The 19,530-nt window shown below is 39.2% G+C and overlaps 1 protein-coding gene across 1 annotated transcript in view; it reads left to right on the top strand.

The window, feature by feature from the left end:
* The first annotated feature begins 5,524 nt into the window (after positions 1 to 5,524).
* CD84 (CD84 molecule) overlaps positions 5,525 to 19,530 on the top strand; it is a 37,887-nt gene continuing 23,881 nt past the window's right edge. The window contains exon 1 of the mRNA XM_004448407.4: positions 5,525 to 5,630. Within this exon, the coding sequence (XP_004448464.2) occupies positions 5,585 to 5,630 (46 nt within the window). The 5' untranslated portion in view covers positions 5,525 to 5,584. The remainder of the gene's footprint in view (positions 5,631 to 19,530) is intronic.

The raw sequence follows: 19,530 nt of genomic DNA, 5'->3' as shown, positions 1-19,530 counted from the left end.
TTGCATTTCCGAGATTTTTTAGTAAATAGAACATTTTGCATCTGACTTCTTTTTTTTTTAAAGATTTATTTTATTTATTTCTCTCCCCTTCCCCCCCATTGTCTGCTCTCTGTGTGCATTCACTGTGTGTTCCTTTGTGTCCGCTTGCATTCTTGTCATGTGGCACCAGGAAATTGTGTTGCTTTTTTTGTTGCACCATCTTGCTGCATCACCTCTCCGTGTGTGCAGTGCGACTCCTGGGCAGGGCTGCACTTTTTTAGAGCAGGGCAGCTCTCCTTGCCGGGTGCACTCCTTGAGCGTGATGCACCCTTACGCGGAGGGCACCCTTGCATTGCATGGCACTCCTTGTGCGCGGCACTCCTGTGCACGGCAGCACTGTGCATGGGCCAGCTCACCACACAGGTCACGAGGCCCTGGGTATCGCACCCTAGACCCTCCATAGGGTAGGCGGATGCTCTATCAGTTGAGCCACAACCATTTCCCTTGCATCTGACTTCTTTCACTCAGAATTATGTTGCTATTCATCCATGTTGTTATGTGTTCACGCCTCTTTATTGCTGTGTAGTATTTCATAATTATGGAAATAACACAGTTTATTTATCCATTCACCTGTTAATATACACATTTGGGTTGTTTCCAGGTTTTTTTGGTTATTACAAAGTTTTAATGAACAATTGTGTACAAGTCTTTGTATAAACTTATGCTTTCATTTCTCTTTAGTAAATACTTATGAATGCAATAGCTGAATTAAATGGTAAATGTAGTTTAACTTTTTAAGAAATTGCAATACTGCTTTCTGAAGTGATGATGCCATTTTACATTTCCACCAGCAGTGTACGAGAGTTCCAATTCCTCCACATTCCTGCCAACATTTGGTATGGTCAGTCTTTTTACATTTAGATATTTTCATAGGTATGTAGTAGTGTATCTTTATGGTTTTACTTTATGTTTCCCTAATAACTAATGATTTTGGGCACCTTTTCATGTGTTTATTTCCCAACCTTTTATCTTCTTTGGAGTGCCTATTCAAATCTCTTGCCCATTTATTTTATTGAGTTATTTTTTTTCTTATTGTTGAGTTTCAAGAGATTTTTATATATTCTGGATACAAGTCCTTTATCAGACATATTTGTTTTATCTTTTCATTCTCTTAACAGTATCTTTCAAACAGCATAAGTTATTAATTTTTTGAAATCTAATTTATCAATTATTTTATGAATTCTGTTTCTGGTGTTGTATCTTAGAAATGGTTGGCTACCCAAATTTGCAAATATTTTCTCCTTTTTTCTTCTGGAAGTTTTATAAATTTAGGTTTTACATTTAGGTTTATGATATATTTTGAATGAACTTTTACATATGGTATGAGATGGATCAAAGTTGATTTTTTGTTTGTTTTGCATATAGATACCTTGAAATCACATAGTTTTAGCTCCAACTTGGTTTTCTTCTTCAAAGTTATTTTCCTAGTCTAAGTCCTTTGGAATCATATAAATTTTAGAATCAGCTACTAGTCTCTCCGCTCATCCATAAAGGGCACACTTCTCTCAGGAATTCAGTCCATCAAGGATTTCTTGTATACACTATACTTTGCTATCCCCATAGAAAATTATTATTTTATTTCATCCGGTTTTCTTGGTGTTACCATGGAATTGAAGATCTTTCATATCCTGCATTCTTATCAAGAGAAGATATCTCAAATGCCAGTATATTCTTGACTAATATCTACTAGTTGTCTGGCAATCTGAAATTGAAAGACAAAGACAGGACACTGGTGCAGGCACAAGAGGAAATAAGACCTTGGGCAAGATACCAACCTAGAATTTCTAAGGACATGTGACCAGGTAAGCATTTAAATGCTAAGGGAAGAATTAACATTCCTAAAAAGAGAATATGAAGTGAAGTGGTCAACTCTTGGCAACTTCATCTTCTCTTTCTTCCTTCTTCCTTCTCTGTACAATTAATAATACATGCTAAATGTGTGTTTTTGCACATGTAGTATTTCAGGAAGATGTGTTTGCTAAAAAGGTGAAAGTAACATGGCTTAATCTTGTAAAGTGAAATATTAAGAATTTGGGAAATCCTATTTTTATTTTTGATCCTTTTTTGGTCCCAAACAGCTTCCCAGTTTATTTTATCTACATAAAGGTACTCAACTGCTCGATGGTAAACAAGCTTATGTGGAGAATGATAAGCAGGATTGTCCAGTGAATGATCCAGTCAGGTTAGGTTGCCTAGAAATAAGCTAGCTGGCATGAGAACTCTTCCTCTCAGTGGGAAAGACTGTACACAATCTAACTTCCCCTAGCCTTCCCAGCACTCCCCCCAAACAATTGGGTCCATATTCATACTGCTTGACTTGAGAACCCAAATGTTTATTTTCATCACCAATCCCACTATGCCTCAAAGCCACTCTTATTCTTCCAATGGTGGTGGAAGCCCTCTCCTGGAGAGCAGTCCTGTGTTACAGCCAGCTGAACTCAGCCTAAGCATGCCTCTCTGCACCTGCTGTCTTTCGTGCCTGTGAGTGTTTCCCTAGTGACACTTGCTGGTGTTTACCTGAATTAACTAATTCCCTGTGTGATCTTGGGAAAAATCACTTCCTTACATTCTGAGCCTCAGTTTCCCATCTGCAAAATAGACTAGATAGTCTCAAGATCTCTTTCAAATCTATCAGATCCTCATTGCGTCTTTAGTAATGTGTGATCTTAATTATTAATTATATTAATTACTACCATTTATTTAGCTCCGATTGTGTATCAAAACATTCTTCAAAAGGCCCTCTCAGACTCTCATGGAGGTTGTGCAGCACGGCTGGGAGGGAGAGGCTCCTCAGCAGTGCGCTGTCCTCACAGCCAGCGGTAAGCCAGGGCACTCTGGAAAGCCAAGGGCTCCAGCAACCCCTCTGCAAGCGCCATGGCAATCCCAGGTTGCAACAAGGACAGTGTCAGAGGAGGGTGCAAAAAAATGTGACTACCCTGGTCATCTGACTTTTCAATGTCACAAATTTCTCTGAGTAGACCCCAAAGGGTACATAGTTTTGCATGTAGGCAGCATAAGCAGTGAAGCTAATGATGAAAAGAATGAAGAATTGAGTAAGTTGCAGGCATTACAAGAAAAAAAAAGAGTAAATGAAGAAGAGGAGAAGAAAAAGAAAAAAAAAAAACACAAAACAAAGAGAAAATCAAATTGAAAAAAAAGGAAGAGGTATTTTAACATTAATTTTTAAAATAAGACTGAGTTCAGGATTGATTATATAATGTTAGTTTGCATATGCAGTTCAGTCACAGTCATACCTTGGTACTGGATTGCTTTGAAACTCATCAAACTTGGTACTCACATTTTGACACAAAAATTTTGTCTCAGTACACGTTGTTTTTTTGGTACTCAACATGCAAGCTAGAACTTTGTGTAGTCGGTATCTTCTCCAGCCAAAACAAAGGGTCATGTGTTTGTCACATGGTAGCTCTTGCCCTGTGCACATCTCATTGCAGTCTTAGCTTCTGTGGTCATTTTGTGTATTTTCGCAGTTTTTTTTCTCATTATTGGTTCTAAGAAAATGAACTGTGAGTGCTGAACAGAAAAGAAAATTACTTCGCACCACCATTGAACAACAAAAAAAGAAATAATAGGTAAATATGAGCACAGCATTCATATTATGGATCTTGCTAGGGAATACAGTATGTCTAGAACAACAGTCTCCTTCATCATTAAGAATAAAGAAGTCATTTTAAAAAAGGCTGATGTTGTGAAAGGAGTTAAAGCAGTAACAAAGTAGTGTTCCCAAACACTCATAGTTGAAAGCTGTTATTAATTTGGGTAATGGTGAAGCAGTTAGAGGGTGACGGTGTATCTGCAGCCATGATATGTGAAAAAGTGAGTGTTGCATGCCAAACTTTTGAAAAAAAACCGGAACTGAGTACTAAGAGTGTTGAAGTTTTTAAGGCCAGTCACGGCTGTTTTGATAATTTTTAAAAGAGGACTGTCATCCATAGTATTATGAAGTATGGGGAGGCAACAAGTGCTAATAAAATGGCTGCTGATGAATTTATCAGTGAATTTTAACATGACGTAGAGGCTGAGGGTTTTATTCCCCAAGTTTTTAACTGTGATAATACCAGAGTTTTTTTGGGGGGAAGTGCCAAGTAGAACCTACATCACAAAAGAGGAGACAGCATTAACAGGCCAGAATTTGTGATGAGAAGCTGTGACTCAGAGAGACTTTGAAAGGTCTGAGGCTGACCCCACCTGCAGGTACAGAGGGTACAGTTGTGTAGGGTATTGTATCTTTGGGCCCATCCATGGGTCTGAAGGTCAAAACTGCTGATGTTGAGGAGCTAGTGCAGGAACATCATGAAGAGCTCAGCACTGAGGAGCTGCAGGAACTATAGAAGGAGCAACAAGAGGTGGCTGAAGAAATTTCTTCAGGTGAGGAAGAGATAAGGGAGGATGTCCCCAGTTCCTTGATAAAAGAAATGTTTGCAAAATGGGCAGAAGTTCACAATGCTGTGGAGAGGTACCATTTGGACAAAGCTCTGACCAGCAGAAATGTGAATTTATTGAATAACTAAGCAATTTCACACTTTAGAGGAATTCTGAAAAGAAGACAGAAACGGTCCCTTTTGGGTAATTTTTTAGTGAAGTTCACAAAAAGTGTGTCAGAGCCTGTGGTGCAAGTTGAAAAAATGGCAGAAAAGAGAACACCTGAAGTGCAAGTGCCCAGTTTCTATTAGAGGGGGACTCTCCTTCCAAGCAACATTCCATGTGACCTCTCCTCTTCACCACTCTTCTCCCACCGTCCCATTAGGCCATGGACTCTCCTCAGTACAGGTAAAGTGAAGTTTTTATTTTACATAATCTAAATATTTATTAATTTTTTGGTTTATTTCTCATGTAAAGTAATGATATACAATACTACCTTTTACATATTGCCTTAAAAATGTGCATTGTCTTTGGTTTGGGAACACGTTAAATTTATCTACATTATTGCTTACCGAAAAAAATTTGTCTGGTACTCATCATTTTTGGTATTCGTTGTGTCTCCTGGACAAATACCAAGGTAATTGAATATAATTTTTTTTCTTAAAAAAAAAACCACATCACTCTTCCTCTTCCCCATGCCCCACTACTTTTCACCTAAGAAGGTTCTTCAGGTCTTTTTCAGATTGATTTTTTAGTTCCTTCAGCTGAAGCTTTCTCAAACCCCTGCTATTCTCCTAGTTCCCTATATTTCCCTTATTGAAACACATATCACAGTAAGTTGGAATTGCCTGTTTAATTGCTATTCTCCCCAGTAGAAGTATAAGCTCCATGAAAAGAGGGAGATCAATTGCTTTGTTGATTTTTAAATTGCTAGCACACAGAAGAGTGTCTGGTATATAGTAGGCACTCATATATTTGTTGAATTAATCATTAATTCATGCTAGACACTGAAGTTATAATAGGAAAAAACTAGTGTCATTAAACAAAGACCAGCACTTCCCAAATCAGTTAGCTTACACTTCCTTCCTGAAGTATGGCTATAAAAAGGAGCAAGAAAACTCAAGTGAAACTGACTTTTACACAGAAGATTAGACTTTGGAAGAATATGGCTCAGCACTGCCTATGGATATTGCTCGTTTGCCTGCAAACCTGTGAGTTTTGTTCTTTGTTAACTCCCTCCTAGCTTTCCACAAAGCTTTAGAAATTGCTCTTAAGTAAAATATTGAAGTACCCTTTTGGTATGTAGTTTCAACAGAAACAACGTAGCTCAGTAACTTCTATACTGAAAAGTGAACCAGCTGACTGGGGAAAGACTTAAGATCAAAACCTAAATGGTTTTCAGCTTTAAAGTTAATATTTCTGAATTTTCCCTTGCACAGTCTTTAATGGTTTGAGACAAATCCCTTTGCTCAGGAGAGCCAACTCTTGGTAGATCCATCCACAAAGTCCAGAAAACACATAAATAATTCAAAACTTTGAATAATTTGAAAGCAATTTCTCTTTGACATTACAATTATATGAGTTATATGAATTTTGACAAAGATATGCCCTCTGAATTACATTTCATTGCTCTAAAGATTAGAGTGAATGCATGATTCATTATTTTAAAACCTCATTTCTATAAGCTCCCTTTATTTTCAAAGCATGTTCAGAGCAATTACTCTGCTTTTTTCTTTTAAAATTTCTAAACAAATTAATGGGGAAAAGATTATTATTTCTATTTTATAATAAATTAGGTCTCAGGAAAAAGGTGGGGAACTTGAACAAAAAACCCTGTCTTTCTCACTTATGGCTTAATGGTAAACTATAAAGGACAAAACAAATATAGGTTGTTATTACAAAGAAAACTATGTAACATTAACATAGGTCTGAAAGTGCTTTGTCACTCCACATACATTATCTCAAAAATCCAAACAATTGTGCTTTTATATAAAACTTCACTATATTTGGCATATCTAAATCTTTGTTTCTAGTATCTTTTACCAACCCTGGAAATGTATTAGTAAATTCCTGGCATGAGTTAGAGCCCAGGGAGCCTAGTAGGTTAGGACTTCCTTAAAACATAGAATTAATGTACACCTTGGTCTCTCTGGTTCCTTTGATCACTTAAAGCTCTGGCACCTTTAATTTGAGCTCCATGGAGGTTGCAATCACCTGACAGACCTAGATTTGGGAACCTATGTGGTCAGGCTTGCATGGCAGACAGAACATGCAAGTAGAGGGGGGAAAGAGTTGACTAGAACCTAAGTAGAAATCTAGGGATATCTTCAATCTTCCAGAGAAGGACTGACAAGGAGACCTTTAATACCAATTAATTTGTAAAGTATTCCACCATTTTTATGCCTATATTCTTATGTGATCCATACTAAAACCATTGAAATAGGCAAGACAATATTATTAATCCCATTATGCAAAATAAAAGTAAAATAAAATTTAGAGGTTAGGCAATTCACTTGAAGTTTCACAACAAGAAGTTGATAGAGTTGGAAATGGACATCCGTTCTGAGTTCAAGCTGAGAGGTCTTTTTGCTCCAACTGACCTCCTCAGTCATTAAGGTTTCAAATTCTTGATGGCATTCTCGGGACTTGGAGTTGTCCTGGGTGGTGCTCCAGGGACAATTGCCAGATGTTGTATGTCCTCCCATGGCCCACTGGATGGAACGTGGGAAAGTGTGGGCTATGGTGTGGAACACGGGACATGGGGTGCAGTGATGCCCAGAGATGTACTCACCAGATGCAATGGATGTGACATGATGATGGGGGAGAGTGTTACTGTGGGGGGAGTGGTGGGGTGGGGACAGTGGGGATGAATGGGGACCTCATTTTTTTTAATGTAATATCTTTTTAAAAAATGAATAAATTGAGTAGAATTTGGAAAGAAAAAAAAAAGGTGCTTCAAAGGGCTAACACATACTAAAGTAAATGGCAGCTCTTGTATATACTTGTCTCCGCTACTGAATCTGAAATCAAAGTGGTCAAATCAGCTAGTAAAATAGTAAATACTCATCCACTAGTTCTGTGACTCTAGACAAGTTATATAACCTCTTTCAACCTGTGTCTTTGATTTCAAAATAGGGAAATTATTGGTACCTATCCAGTAGTGTTGCTTTAAGAATCAAAATGATAGTGCGTGTACAACACTTGATACAATAGCTGGAACATAGTAAGTGCTCTACAAATATTAGCTAATGCTGCTGTTGTGTTTCATACTTGCTTGCAACATAGAATTAGAAAGCACAAGGGCTTTATTGCAGCGATCCTGGGCAGGTCTCCTCTGTTTAGGATGGTGCAAGGAACATGAGCAGGAGAGAGGGGCTGGGAGTTTTAGCTTAGGTGTGGGCTGTCAGGACTCTGGAACAGGAAATCAGGGATGAGATATTCAGGAGCACATGAAATGGGAGGGTGGGGACTTGTTTTCATGGTAAAGCTTTCATCTTGACTGAGTGGATCTGTTTGCCTCTTAAAGATTATTCTGCAAACATTTCCTAAATGTAGAAATCTACCCCACATGCCTCCGCTGCCATTCCTGGTGTAGGTGGCCCCTGATAGTCATTTGGGCTTAGGGTCAACACTGATAGTGTGTGGTTGAAGCAACCAAGAAGCAGTGGAAAGATGAAATTAGAAATCCCCGTTTTCCCCTGAAATTACAGAACTCTGAGTACAAACTCGTGAATGTCCCGTGTTGGAAATATTTTCTCTAAGAATCAGGACTCACAGTCTCATGCTCTGATTTCAACTTTCTCATCATGGCTTTAACAACATCATGACTCTGATTGTCTTCCTATATCTTACTAACCACTCATCCTCTGGAATAAAGGACAAAAAAGCCCCCCATATCCCAATTGTATTGACTATGTATTGACTATGTATATCCCTTTCCCTCAACATGTTTTCTCTCACACTCTTTTACATCCTCCTTTTCTCCAGTCCTTCCTTGCTCCAGTTTCTTTGACCCCTCCTCTTGCTCCCTTCTCCTATCTCCCATCACTAGTAGTGATAACAATTTATGGATCCATCACTACATGTCTGGCATTACTCTAAGTAGTCTGCATTTATTATTTTGTTTAATCTTCACCATATTCTATGACATGGGCACTATTAATATCCCCATTTTACAGTTGAAAATGTTGAGACACAGAAAGTTGGAGGTCAGTTAGCCAAACCGTATAGAAAGAAATACTTTCATCTCTAGTCTGAAGAGTCCCTATAAAGAAAACTGATGTCCCTTTTGATTTCTCAAGAGTGTTCTGGAATCATCACTTCACTTCTTCTGTGAGGTCACCTTTGTGGGAAAGTTCAGCCACCAACAGTTGGGCATCTGCAGGAACCATGGCTCAAGACCAAGAGCATAAAAATGAATTACCTACTTGAAAATGCAAGGGCAATTTTGAGGGCCTGGATTTTCTTTCAGGTCTCTTGATAAGCATCCTAATTTCTGTCAATAAGAAATGACCAATCTTTAGAAACACACAAGCATGTTTTAAATTCAGGTTACTTTGAAAAGATCTTAGTTTATACTGCACATTGTTTGGTGAGCTTTTGTTGTCAACTCCATAAACTAAACTGGCTATTCCCACACCCCAGCCCCCAACCTCAGGCCTAGAGGCAGATGCAGAAAATCTCTCTACCCATTATCAATTCTCATCCTTTATCAGTTTATTTGGGAAGGTAATATGTCCCCAAAGGGAAGAGTAAGTCTGGCAGGAACTGACTGGATAGTTATTTCATATGTTGTAAAACCATAGTCAATACAATTGATCTAATATGGGAAAAAAAAAGTGTAGGACATAGGATTTGAACTTTTCCAGTGTCCATAGACTTAACCACTGAGCAATGCTGCCCACATCCACTTTGCTGATGAAGTGGAGCAAAACACTATCTCCACTATTAATGGCTATTGCATTTTGCAATTTGTCAATCAAGAGTGGAGATTTATTTATTCTCAGCAAGCAGGGTTGTTCAGGCAGAGGCTGGCTCTGTATCTACCCTCCCACAGAGGGATGTGGCTGTTGGGAAGACCCTTGCCAACAGTAGAATCTTAGGAAGGCCAGTAGAGTAGGATATCCAAGGAAATAACCAACTCCAGGTACCCAAGTTCAAGACCATTCACTACAGTATGAACTGGGCTAACTTGAATTAGCTTCTTCAAAATAAACAAGGGTCCAATACAGCTGCTGTTCTGTTGGATGTAGAATGCAGTCATGAGGCATTCCAAAAGTGCATTCTTAGAAGTCCAGGAGTTGAATAGGCCCATCTGGATATCTGTCCATGGATGATTAGATCCCAGCCGTCATCCTGGGGATCATGTCAGGATTTCATGTCTGGGGAAGGACCTGGAAAGAGTCACCTGCCCTTTGTCTGAAGTCCTGGTACAGAAGGGCCTTCAGGAATAAGACAAGGTTTCTCTTCTGGAAAAAGATTTGAGCAGCCACTACCACAAACATTCAGAATGGGCTGAAAAGCAGAAACCTAGTTATAGAAATGAAGACATATTAATTTTAGGGAAAACTGGATATTAAGACATCAATTCAAAAGCCCAGTTTCCAAATAAAAGCTGGGAAGCTGCATCTTTGTGATAACATGGGACCCTGATGGGAGGGATTAGAAAAATATCTCATTAAGGCGATCTGTTGAAGCAGTCCTGGAAATCAAGAGGGTGACAAATGAAGCATCAAGAATGCCATCACAACAGGGGTCCAAAGGTCAGTGCTAGGCCATTTAGGTTCAAGTTTTTCCTGTTAGTCTTTCTCTCTTGGACCTTGGAGAGAAATGAATCTGCAAGTTTGGGAATAACTAGGTTCATCTATGTGGATGCTTAAAAAGAAAGGTATGAGCAATCAGTGCGGGGGCTGTCAGTGGAGCTGTCTACCTACCCACATTTCTTTTGTTATACTCAATTTTTGATTGTACACTAATAGAGGGAAGCAGTGATTTTTTTTAAGATTTATTTTTATTTATTTAGTTCTCTCCACGCCACCCACCCCCCCGCCCCAGTTGTCTATTCTCTGTGTCCATTCGCTGTGTGTTCTTCTGTGTCCACTTCTATTGTCAGTGGCACCCAGAATCTGTGTCTTGTTTTGTTGTATCATCTTGCTGTGTCAGCTCTCCATGTGTGTGGCACCACTCCAGGGCTGGCTGCACTTTTTTTCGCACTGGGTGGCTCTCCTTACGGGGCACTATCCTTGCCTGTGGGACTCCCTTACATGGGGGACACCCCTGCATGGCAAGGCACTCCTTGCACACATCAGCACTGCATGTGGGCCAGCTCCACACAGGTCAAGGAGGCCTGGGGTTTGAACCCTGGACCTCCCACGTGGTAGACAGACACTCTATCCATTGAACCAAGTCCGCTTCCTGCAGTAATTTTAAAAAATGGATGGCTTCTACTTCATCTCTGTTTTAAGAATGTGTGTGTTTACTCATTTGTCTGTGTGTTTTGAAGAAGCTGATTCAAATGAACCCAAATCTCAATAAAGATAAAAGTACAAGTTCCAGGGGGAAATAGTTTACTATTGTTCAGGGGTCATAGGTTCTTTTTTCTTAAAACCTAATAACCAAGAATTTTCCGTCTGTCTGGAGAGTAACACAAAATTTCTGGCTGCTTAGCAACTTGCTTCCTCTTTGCTTTCTACCACAAGGTGCATCCCATCCCTTCTGGTCAACCTCCCAGGCCTACAATAATGAAAGATGCTCTACTGCCACTTCTTCTTCCCCTTTCTCAATCCTTATTTGGAGTAGCAAAGATTTAGGGTAGGGTGTACCCTGTATATTAGCTGAAGCTTACAGTTGCATCAAATGGCAATTTTATAAATGTCTGCACAGTCTAATTCTTATGATGGTTTTGAAAAAGGTATTGAAACTGAAGAATCATTTGAAGCAGCCACTCAATAACTGAAGCTAAAATGGAGACCCACATTTTGTGGTTTTCCTTGTTTTGCTTCCCACACATACCCTAGCCAGTGCCTGGCAGGAGCAGGTAGGTTTTCAGTAGTTTGCTGAATGAACAACTATGTCTGTACTTTATGAAAGTAACTAGTATTTACTTTTGGCCAAAGATGCCATAGTAATTTAGTGTTTCTAGGAAGATAGGAGATTCACAGACCAGAAACAAGATTGATTTTAGAGAAAGAAATGGAGATGACTGTTGATTCCCTCAGCCTCAGACCTTTTCTGTGCATCAAATTCTCCTACATATGTCTAATTTACTTTCCTGAATAGGTTAAGTTGACCGTACTTTTGAAGTATCAAAGAGCCCCTGAGTAACCATCATCAGTGCCATTCTTAACCTCCCTACAAAGAATTAGACCAAAGCTCCCCTTTCTTTGGCTCTTCTAGAAGGTGCCCTTGAGATACTTGCTTGACAAAGGTCTGAGATGATCTTGATTAATTCTTTTCCCAATCCACAACCTTCTGGCTGGCAGAGCTCTCTGAAGCTGCTCCCTGACCCTTAGGAGTCTTGCTGGGCCATCAGTGCTACCCCCTACCTGGGTTCCTAGGATACTAAATGTGCAATATTTCTAATCTGTCATTGGGATTCCCTGTGACCAAGATGCTGTTCTGGAATTTATCAAGTTTTATTTTGTTTCTGCTTCATAGAGGTGGTTATCAGGAAGTTGCTCCTATCTTATCATGGATTGATCCAAGAAGTAAAGGCCTATGTCTGAATCAGCATACATGGCACATAACACACACCAATCACAGGCAGTAGCAAAGCATATTTTCCTCTTTGGGCCTTATGACTCTTGCCACCCCAGGGGAGAGTCATGCCCTTGAGTTCAGAAAGTTGAGATGACCTCAAGCTTTATACCATGCAGTGCCCACATGTGCCTACTTAAATAAAGCACATACTGACTCTGTGAAACAGTGGGGGGACAGTTGGTTAGTGCCAAAAAAAAAAAAAAAAGAACCAGAAATGTTTATTTAAAGTTTCCTAAAGATGCAAGGGGTGTGGGTGGTGGTTGTTAAGCAACAATACAATCTTCCCCATTTCCATTCTTAATAGCTACATGTTGACTTCTCTAACATCTCCTTAATAGTCCTAATACCCCAATCTTTATTTTTCCATTCTGAGTTACCTGCAGTGTTATTTTAATCTCTATAAAAATGCTTATGCAGACTTGGCCCAATGGATAGGCCCAGTGGTTAGGGCATCCGCCTACCATATGTGAGGTCCGCGGTTCAAACCCTAGGCCTCCCTGACCCGTGATGAGCTGGCCCATGTGCAGTGCTGATGCGCGCAAGGTGTGCTATGCCATGCAGGGGTGTCCCCCACGTAGGGGAGCCCCACGTGCAAGGAGTGCGCCCCATAAGGAGAGCTGCCCAGCGCGAAAAAAAGTGCAGCCTGCCTAAGAATGGCGCCGCCCACACGGAGAGCTGACACAATAAGATGAAGCAACAAAAAGAAGCTCAGAAGAATACACAGTGAATGGACAACACAGAGAGCAGAGAGCAGACAACGGGGGGGGGGGGGGGGGGGAGGTAGGAAGAGGAGAGAAATAAATAAAAATAAAAATCTTAAAAAAAATGCTTATTTGCTTTACATAATAAATACATATAACACTTAACATATGCCAAGCACTGTTGTAAGAAGTTTACAAATATTAAGTCATTTAAATCTCATAGCACTGCTATGAGGTAAGTGCTATTAGCTTCATTTTAAAGTTTAAGAAATTGAGGCACAGAGAGGTTGCTAGTAACTGGCAGAGCCAGGATCCAGGTCCAGGCAGACTGGCTCTTAATCAGTAAGTTATTGGGAGTGGGCAGAGAATGTGCCTCATAGCAGGACACCCCTTAGGGTCTCTTGATTCTTCTCCAGTAGTATACACAATTTAGAGCAGCCTCATTATTCTAAATACCATAATTCCTCAAGGTGGTGGAGAAGATCTTTTTATTTTATTTACCGACTAGGACCTGAGACATAACAAGTAAGTGACTTATTTTTGGTCATTTATTAGTTGGCATCAGAATCTTGACTAGACTAGACCGTGTTTCCTTTTTTCATTTTCTTATATTTGAGAAGCTGTAGAAAATTTAGTGATTTAGTAATAGAAAATTTAGGCAGGAAATATAGTCTTCCCATAAGCCTGTCCTCACAATTATAGTATTCCCTATTATTAACATTTTGCATTGGTGTAGAAACGTGTTACAGATAATGGAAGAACATTATTATAATTGTACTCTTAACTGTAGTCCATAGTGTACGTTAGGGTCCTATGTTTGTGTTGTACAGATCTACATGGTTTTTTTTTAATGTTTTATTCCAGCAACATAAATACAACCTAAAAATTCCCCTTTTAGCCACATTCAAATACATAATTCAGAGCTGTTAAATACACTTACGATGTTGTGCTACCAACATGATCATCCATTACCAAAACTTTTCCATCAGACCAAATAGAAATTCTGTACCAATTAAGCATTAACTCCCCATTCTCTACCCCGACCCTATCCCTGGTAACCTGTATTATAGTTTCTGGCTCTATGATTTTGCTTAGTATAATTATTGCACATAACTGAGATCATACAATATTTGGTTTTTGTGCCTGGCTTATTTCACTCAACATTATGACTTCAAGGTTCATCTATATTGTCACATGTATCAGAACTTCTTTTCTTTTCATTGCTGAATAATATTCCATTGAATGTATATACCACATTTTTTTCATCCATTCATCTGCTTAGAGACACTTGGGTTGCATCTATATTTTGGCAATTGTGAATAATGCCAAAATGAATATTCTTGTGCAAATATCTGTCTCCCACCCTTTAAAAAATTTCTTTAATATCTTTTTTTAAAGATACATAGATCACACAAAATGTTAAATTAAAAAATATAAGATGTTTGCATATACCCCACTCCCCACACTGCTCACTCCTCCCACATCGACAACTTCTTTCATTGGTGTGGTACATTCATTGCAATTGATGAACACATTTTGGAGCATTACTACACAGCATAGATTATAGTTTATGTTGTAGTTTACACTCTCTCCCAGTCCTACCATTTTTAAAAGCTGCCTCTTCTTAATTCAGCATTTGCCCCATTACTGCAACCATTTAACTGTTTTTCAGAGTTTTGAGGAAGATGTCTCTGCCATGTTTTTCTAGTTTATCAAAGATTCTGTGGGAGAACAGCCCCCTGGAATACCTTCTGCTGCCACCTGGTTAACCATGTTCTTTTTTATCCCTAGTTCAGGACATTTTTACTAACCATGGTGTGGACCTCAACTCTGACCATCTATAAGTTTTCTTTGCAAACTTATAAGAATATTGGAGTGGAAAGAAGCTACAGTTAACCAATTACTCCTTCTCCTTATCAGTTTGTACCCTTCACCTACCATACAAAGACACAGATACCAATAAAGAGTTCTCTCTGGCCCTCACCTTTTCTCTTGCCTAGATTCTTCTACCTTGTTTTCTTTTCATTGCTGGAAAAATATAGTTGGGTCAGTAGCAAGAAAGTATCCATTCATTCTCTATTCATTCTTTAACAAACGTTTAATAAGCATCCTCTAGTTGTTAAGAAAATTTTGAAAATGAGAATGAAGAAAGAAAGAAAGGAAAGAAAGGAAAAGAAGGAAGGAAGGAAGGAAGGAAGGAAGGAAGGAAGGAAGGAAGGAAGGAAGGAAGAGAGAGAGAGAGAGAGAGAGAGAGAGAGAGAGAGAGAAAGAGAGAAAGAGAGAAAGAGAGAAAGAAAGAAAGAAAGAAAGAAAGAAAGAAAGAAAGAAAGAAAGAAAGAAAGAAAGAAAGAAAGAAAGAAAGAAAGAAAGAAAGAAAGAAAGAAAGAAAGAAAGAAAGAAAGAAAAAAAGACATGACTACAAGCAGGAGAATCGCATCAATTTAGAGGTGGAGTGAACATCACCATCTCAGGGTCCACAGGATGGAGGAATATAATATGGATTGGAGTGGACTTGCTGGTATTCTACTATAGAACTGTTGTGTCTCTAGCAATGGAAGAAATCGTATCATTGATATACAGATGGTGGCCACGGGCGTTGCTGAGGGCAGGTAGAGGGAGGAAGAGGTATCCCAAAAATGTCCTGCATCTGTCCAATCATATTGCAAGGACTGATGCAGGACATTGTATATCCTGCCATAACCCACTGGATGGACTGGGGAAGAATGTGAACTACAATGTAAACTGTGGTCCATGCATGTAGCAGTGCTCTAGGGTGTATTCACCAAATGCAATGAATGTGCCTTACTGATGAAAGGGGATGTTGATGTGGGAGGAGTGAGGGTGGGATGGGGGTGGGGTGGGGTATATGGGAACCTCTTATGCTTTTTAATGTAACATTTTATGTGATCTATTTATCTTTTTTTAAAAAGACAATAAGAAAAGAGGTAAAAAAAAATAAAAGACATGGAAGGCAAGTTGGAAAGAAAGAAGTTAAACTTTCCCTATTTGCAGATGACTTGATCCTATATACAGAAAATCCTGAAAAATCCATAACAAATTTTTTAGAGCTAAGAAATGAATTCAGAAAAGTGACAGGGTACAAGATCAATATCCCAAAATCAGTAGTTTTCTATATACTAGGAATGAACAATTCAAGAAGAAATCAAGAAGAAAATTCCATTTACGATAACAACTAAAAGAATCAGATATCTTAGAAAAAAATCTAATCAAGAATGTACAGGACTTGTACACAGGAGACGACAAAACTTTGCTAAAATAAATCAAAGAAGACCTAAATGTGTGGAAGGACATTCTGTGTTCATGGATTGGAAGATGAAATATTGTTAAGATGTCAATTCTATCCAAAGTGATTTCCAGATTCAATGCAATCCCAATCAAAATTCCAGCAACCAAAAAAAAAAAAAAAATTCCAGCAACCTTCTTTGCAGAAATGGAAACGCCTATCATCAAATTTATATGGAATGGTAAGGGGCTCCAAATAGCCAAAGCCATCTTGAAAAGGAACAAAGTTGGAAGACTCACACTTCCCAATACTAAAACTTATTACAAAGCCTCAGTAATAATTTAAAAAATAGCAGGTACTGGAACAAGGACAGACATAAAGACCAATGTAATTGAATTGTGAGCTCAGAAATCAACCCTCACATTTTTGTTCACCTGGTTTTTTGACAAGGGGGCAAAATCCACTCAATTGGGAAAGAATAATCTCTTCAACAAATGGAGCTGAGAAATATGGATCTTCATTAGCAAAAGAATGAAGGTGGGAAAGCGGACTTGGCCCAATGGATAGGGCATCTGCCTGCCACATGGGATGTCCCCGGTTCTAACCCCAGGCCTCCTTGACCTGTGTGGAGCTGGCACATGCGCAGTGCTGATGCACGCAAGGAGTTCCATGCCTCGCAGTGGCATCCCCCACGTAGGGGAGCCCACGTGCAAGGTGTGCACCCCGTAAGGAGAGCTGCCCAGCACAAAAGAAAGTGCAGCCTGCCCAAGAATGGCACCGCACACGCGGAGAACTGACACAACAAGATGACGCAACAAAAAGAAACACAGATTCCAGGAGCCACTAATAAGGATAGAAGCAGTCACAGAAGAACACACAGCGAATGGACACAGAGAGCAGACACTGGGTGGGGGGAGGGGGAAGGAGAGAGAAATAAATTAAAAATTTTAAAAATTAATTAATTAATTTTTTAAAAAATGAAGGTGGACCTCCTACCTCACACTATACACAAAGTTCACTATAAGAACCAGAAATATAAAACTCCTACAAGAAAACATAGGGAAGCATCTTCAGGACCTTGTGTTAGGCAATGGTTTCTTAGATTTTATACCAAAGCACACGCAACAAAAGAAAAAATAGATAAATGGGGTTTCATCAAAATTAGAAACCTTGCACCTCAAAGGACTTGATCATGAAATTAAAATGACAACCTACATAATGGGAGAACATATTTGGAAACCACATACATGATAAGGGTTTAATATCCAGAAATTACAAATAAATCCCTCAACTCAACAACAAAAAGTCAAGCAACCCAATTTTAAAATGGGCAAAAGACTTGAATAGACATTTTTCCAAAAAGCTATATAAATGGCCAAAAAGCACATGAAAAAATGCAGCATCATTATCCATTAGGGAAATGCAAATAAAACCACAATGAGAATACCATTTGCCACCCACTAGCCTGGCTACTTTTTTAAAAATTATAAATATTTCATTGCTGGTAGGAATATAAAATGATGCAGGTGCTGTGCACAGCCATTTGGCAGTTTCTCAGAAAGTTAAGTATAAAAATACCATATGACCTGGCAATCCCTCTTCTATGTATGTAAAGAAAAGAATTGAAACCAGGGATTCAAACAGATATTTGCACACTGATGCTCATAGCAGCGTTATTGACAATGATCAAAAGACAGAAGCAACCCAAGTGTTATAAAAACGTGTTTTCATCAACTACGACAAATTTACTACAAAGGTGTTAGTAATATGGTGGTATATAGGAATCCTGTATTTTATGCATGATTGTTCTGTAAACCCACAACTTCTCTAATTAAAAACAAATAGCCAGGATATATTTTTTTAAATCTCTTTGGTTCCACCCAGCACTTTTTAAAGTAAGTTTCTCTCCCCTAGCCCTGAAAAATTTCTCTATATCCACTTATGTGCCTTCTACCCCATCCATCTTTCTAACCCATATAAACTTAATGATTATTTTACAAATACCTTTCTTTTCCTCCAGTTAGCAATTGCTGGCAACTGCTTAATCATGAAATGTACATTTGTAGATTCATCAATATTTATGGGATCATCCAGGGAACATAGGAATTACCAGGCTATTCACAGAGTCAAGATAGATACCCCAGCTCAAAAGAAGAGGGAAGGGCCACCTCCAAGAAACAGTTTGCTCACAGTGTTCTCTAACCAAGCTGGTATTATCCTGCTCCTGGAATTCCAGGTTAATAGCTATATAAGGGTCACAGGACATAGATTTTTCCATCCAAGCCACACCCCAGAGTTCCAGAGTATTTTTAACCTTTGTTTCTCCTCTAGCACTGTTGCTTTTTTCCTGCCTTTCACACTCCATGGTCTGGTATATGGAAGTCAGGAAATCCCACTCAGAGATATTATAAGTGCAAGTCACCTCTTCTTCCACTGGGCTCCCAAGGCCTGCAACCCCTTGATCCTTTCCTCCATCTCTTGTTGACTTCCCATGGTGTTCCTAATAGTAGCATTTTCCAAAACTTTTTCTATTTATCAAGATAATAATAATAGCAATTGCCATCTATATGTGGCAGGCATTGTATTAAGTGTTTTGTCTTCAGAATTGCCTCTAATAATTATCCACATTTTAGAGAAAAGGAACCTGAGTTTCAGTAAGTTTCAAAAATTTGTTCAAGGTAACAGTCATATTCAAATTTACCTGGATTCAAAACATGTGCCCCTCATGTTCATACTTCCTACCCAGTCTCACTCTTGCCTTCTCACTCTCAGCAGGTGGGCTTACCTCCTTCATTACCAAAGAGAGGAAGGCCATTAAGCATGGACTTCTTCCATTCTACCCTCTCTATTCCAAAATGCCCGCTACATAGTAAACACAAAAACTATATGAGGCAGATATTAGTATATCCCATCTTGTAGTAATGTAAGATAAGTAAATGTCAGGTTAGAACTTGAACACAGGCCCACCTGTCTCATACCTGAGCCACCTCCACCTTACCAAGCAGCCTCACTTGTATCCTCCTATCTCCACCAACAGCACCTTCAAATACCTTTTTCTTCTCACTCATCCTTTCCTTTTTATCTTCCACTTCAAATTAACCCCCTCTGTTTGAAAAGCTATACCTTCCCCTATTCCCACTTTCCTTTCCACCTTTTATTCCATATCAGACATGTGTGGCATGTGCGTCCTGCACTGTGCTGGGAGCTGGGGATTTGAAGGTAAGGTCCCTGGACTTAAAGAGTTCACAGTGTCTAGAAAGAGAGAAGGGGATTCATGACTACACAGCAATGTGGCAGGTATTATGATAAGAAAACACAGAACTTAAGAGAGCCCACGAATAGGAACCCCAACCCAGAGCAGGGTGTATCAGAGAAATCTCTCTGCTTTCCCTCCCTTTCACTCCTGCC

Source organism: Dasypus novemcinctus, chromosome 13, assembly GCF_030445035.2.
Source record: "Dasypus novemcinctus isolate mDasNov1 chromosome 13, mDasNov1.1.hap2, whole genome shotgun sequence".
Lineage (NCBI taxonomy): Eukaryota > Metazoa > Chordata > Mammalia > Cingulata > Dasypodidae > Dasypus > Dasypus novemcinctus.
Note: the sequence above shows the minus strand (reverse complement) of the source record. Positions and strands in the feature narration are given on the sequence as shown.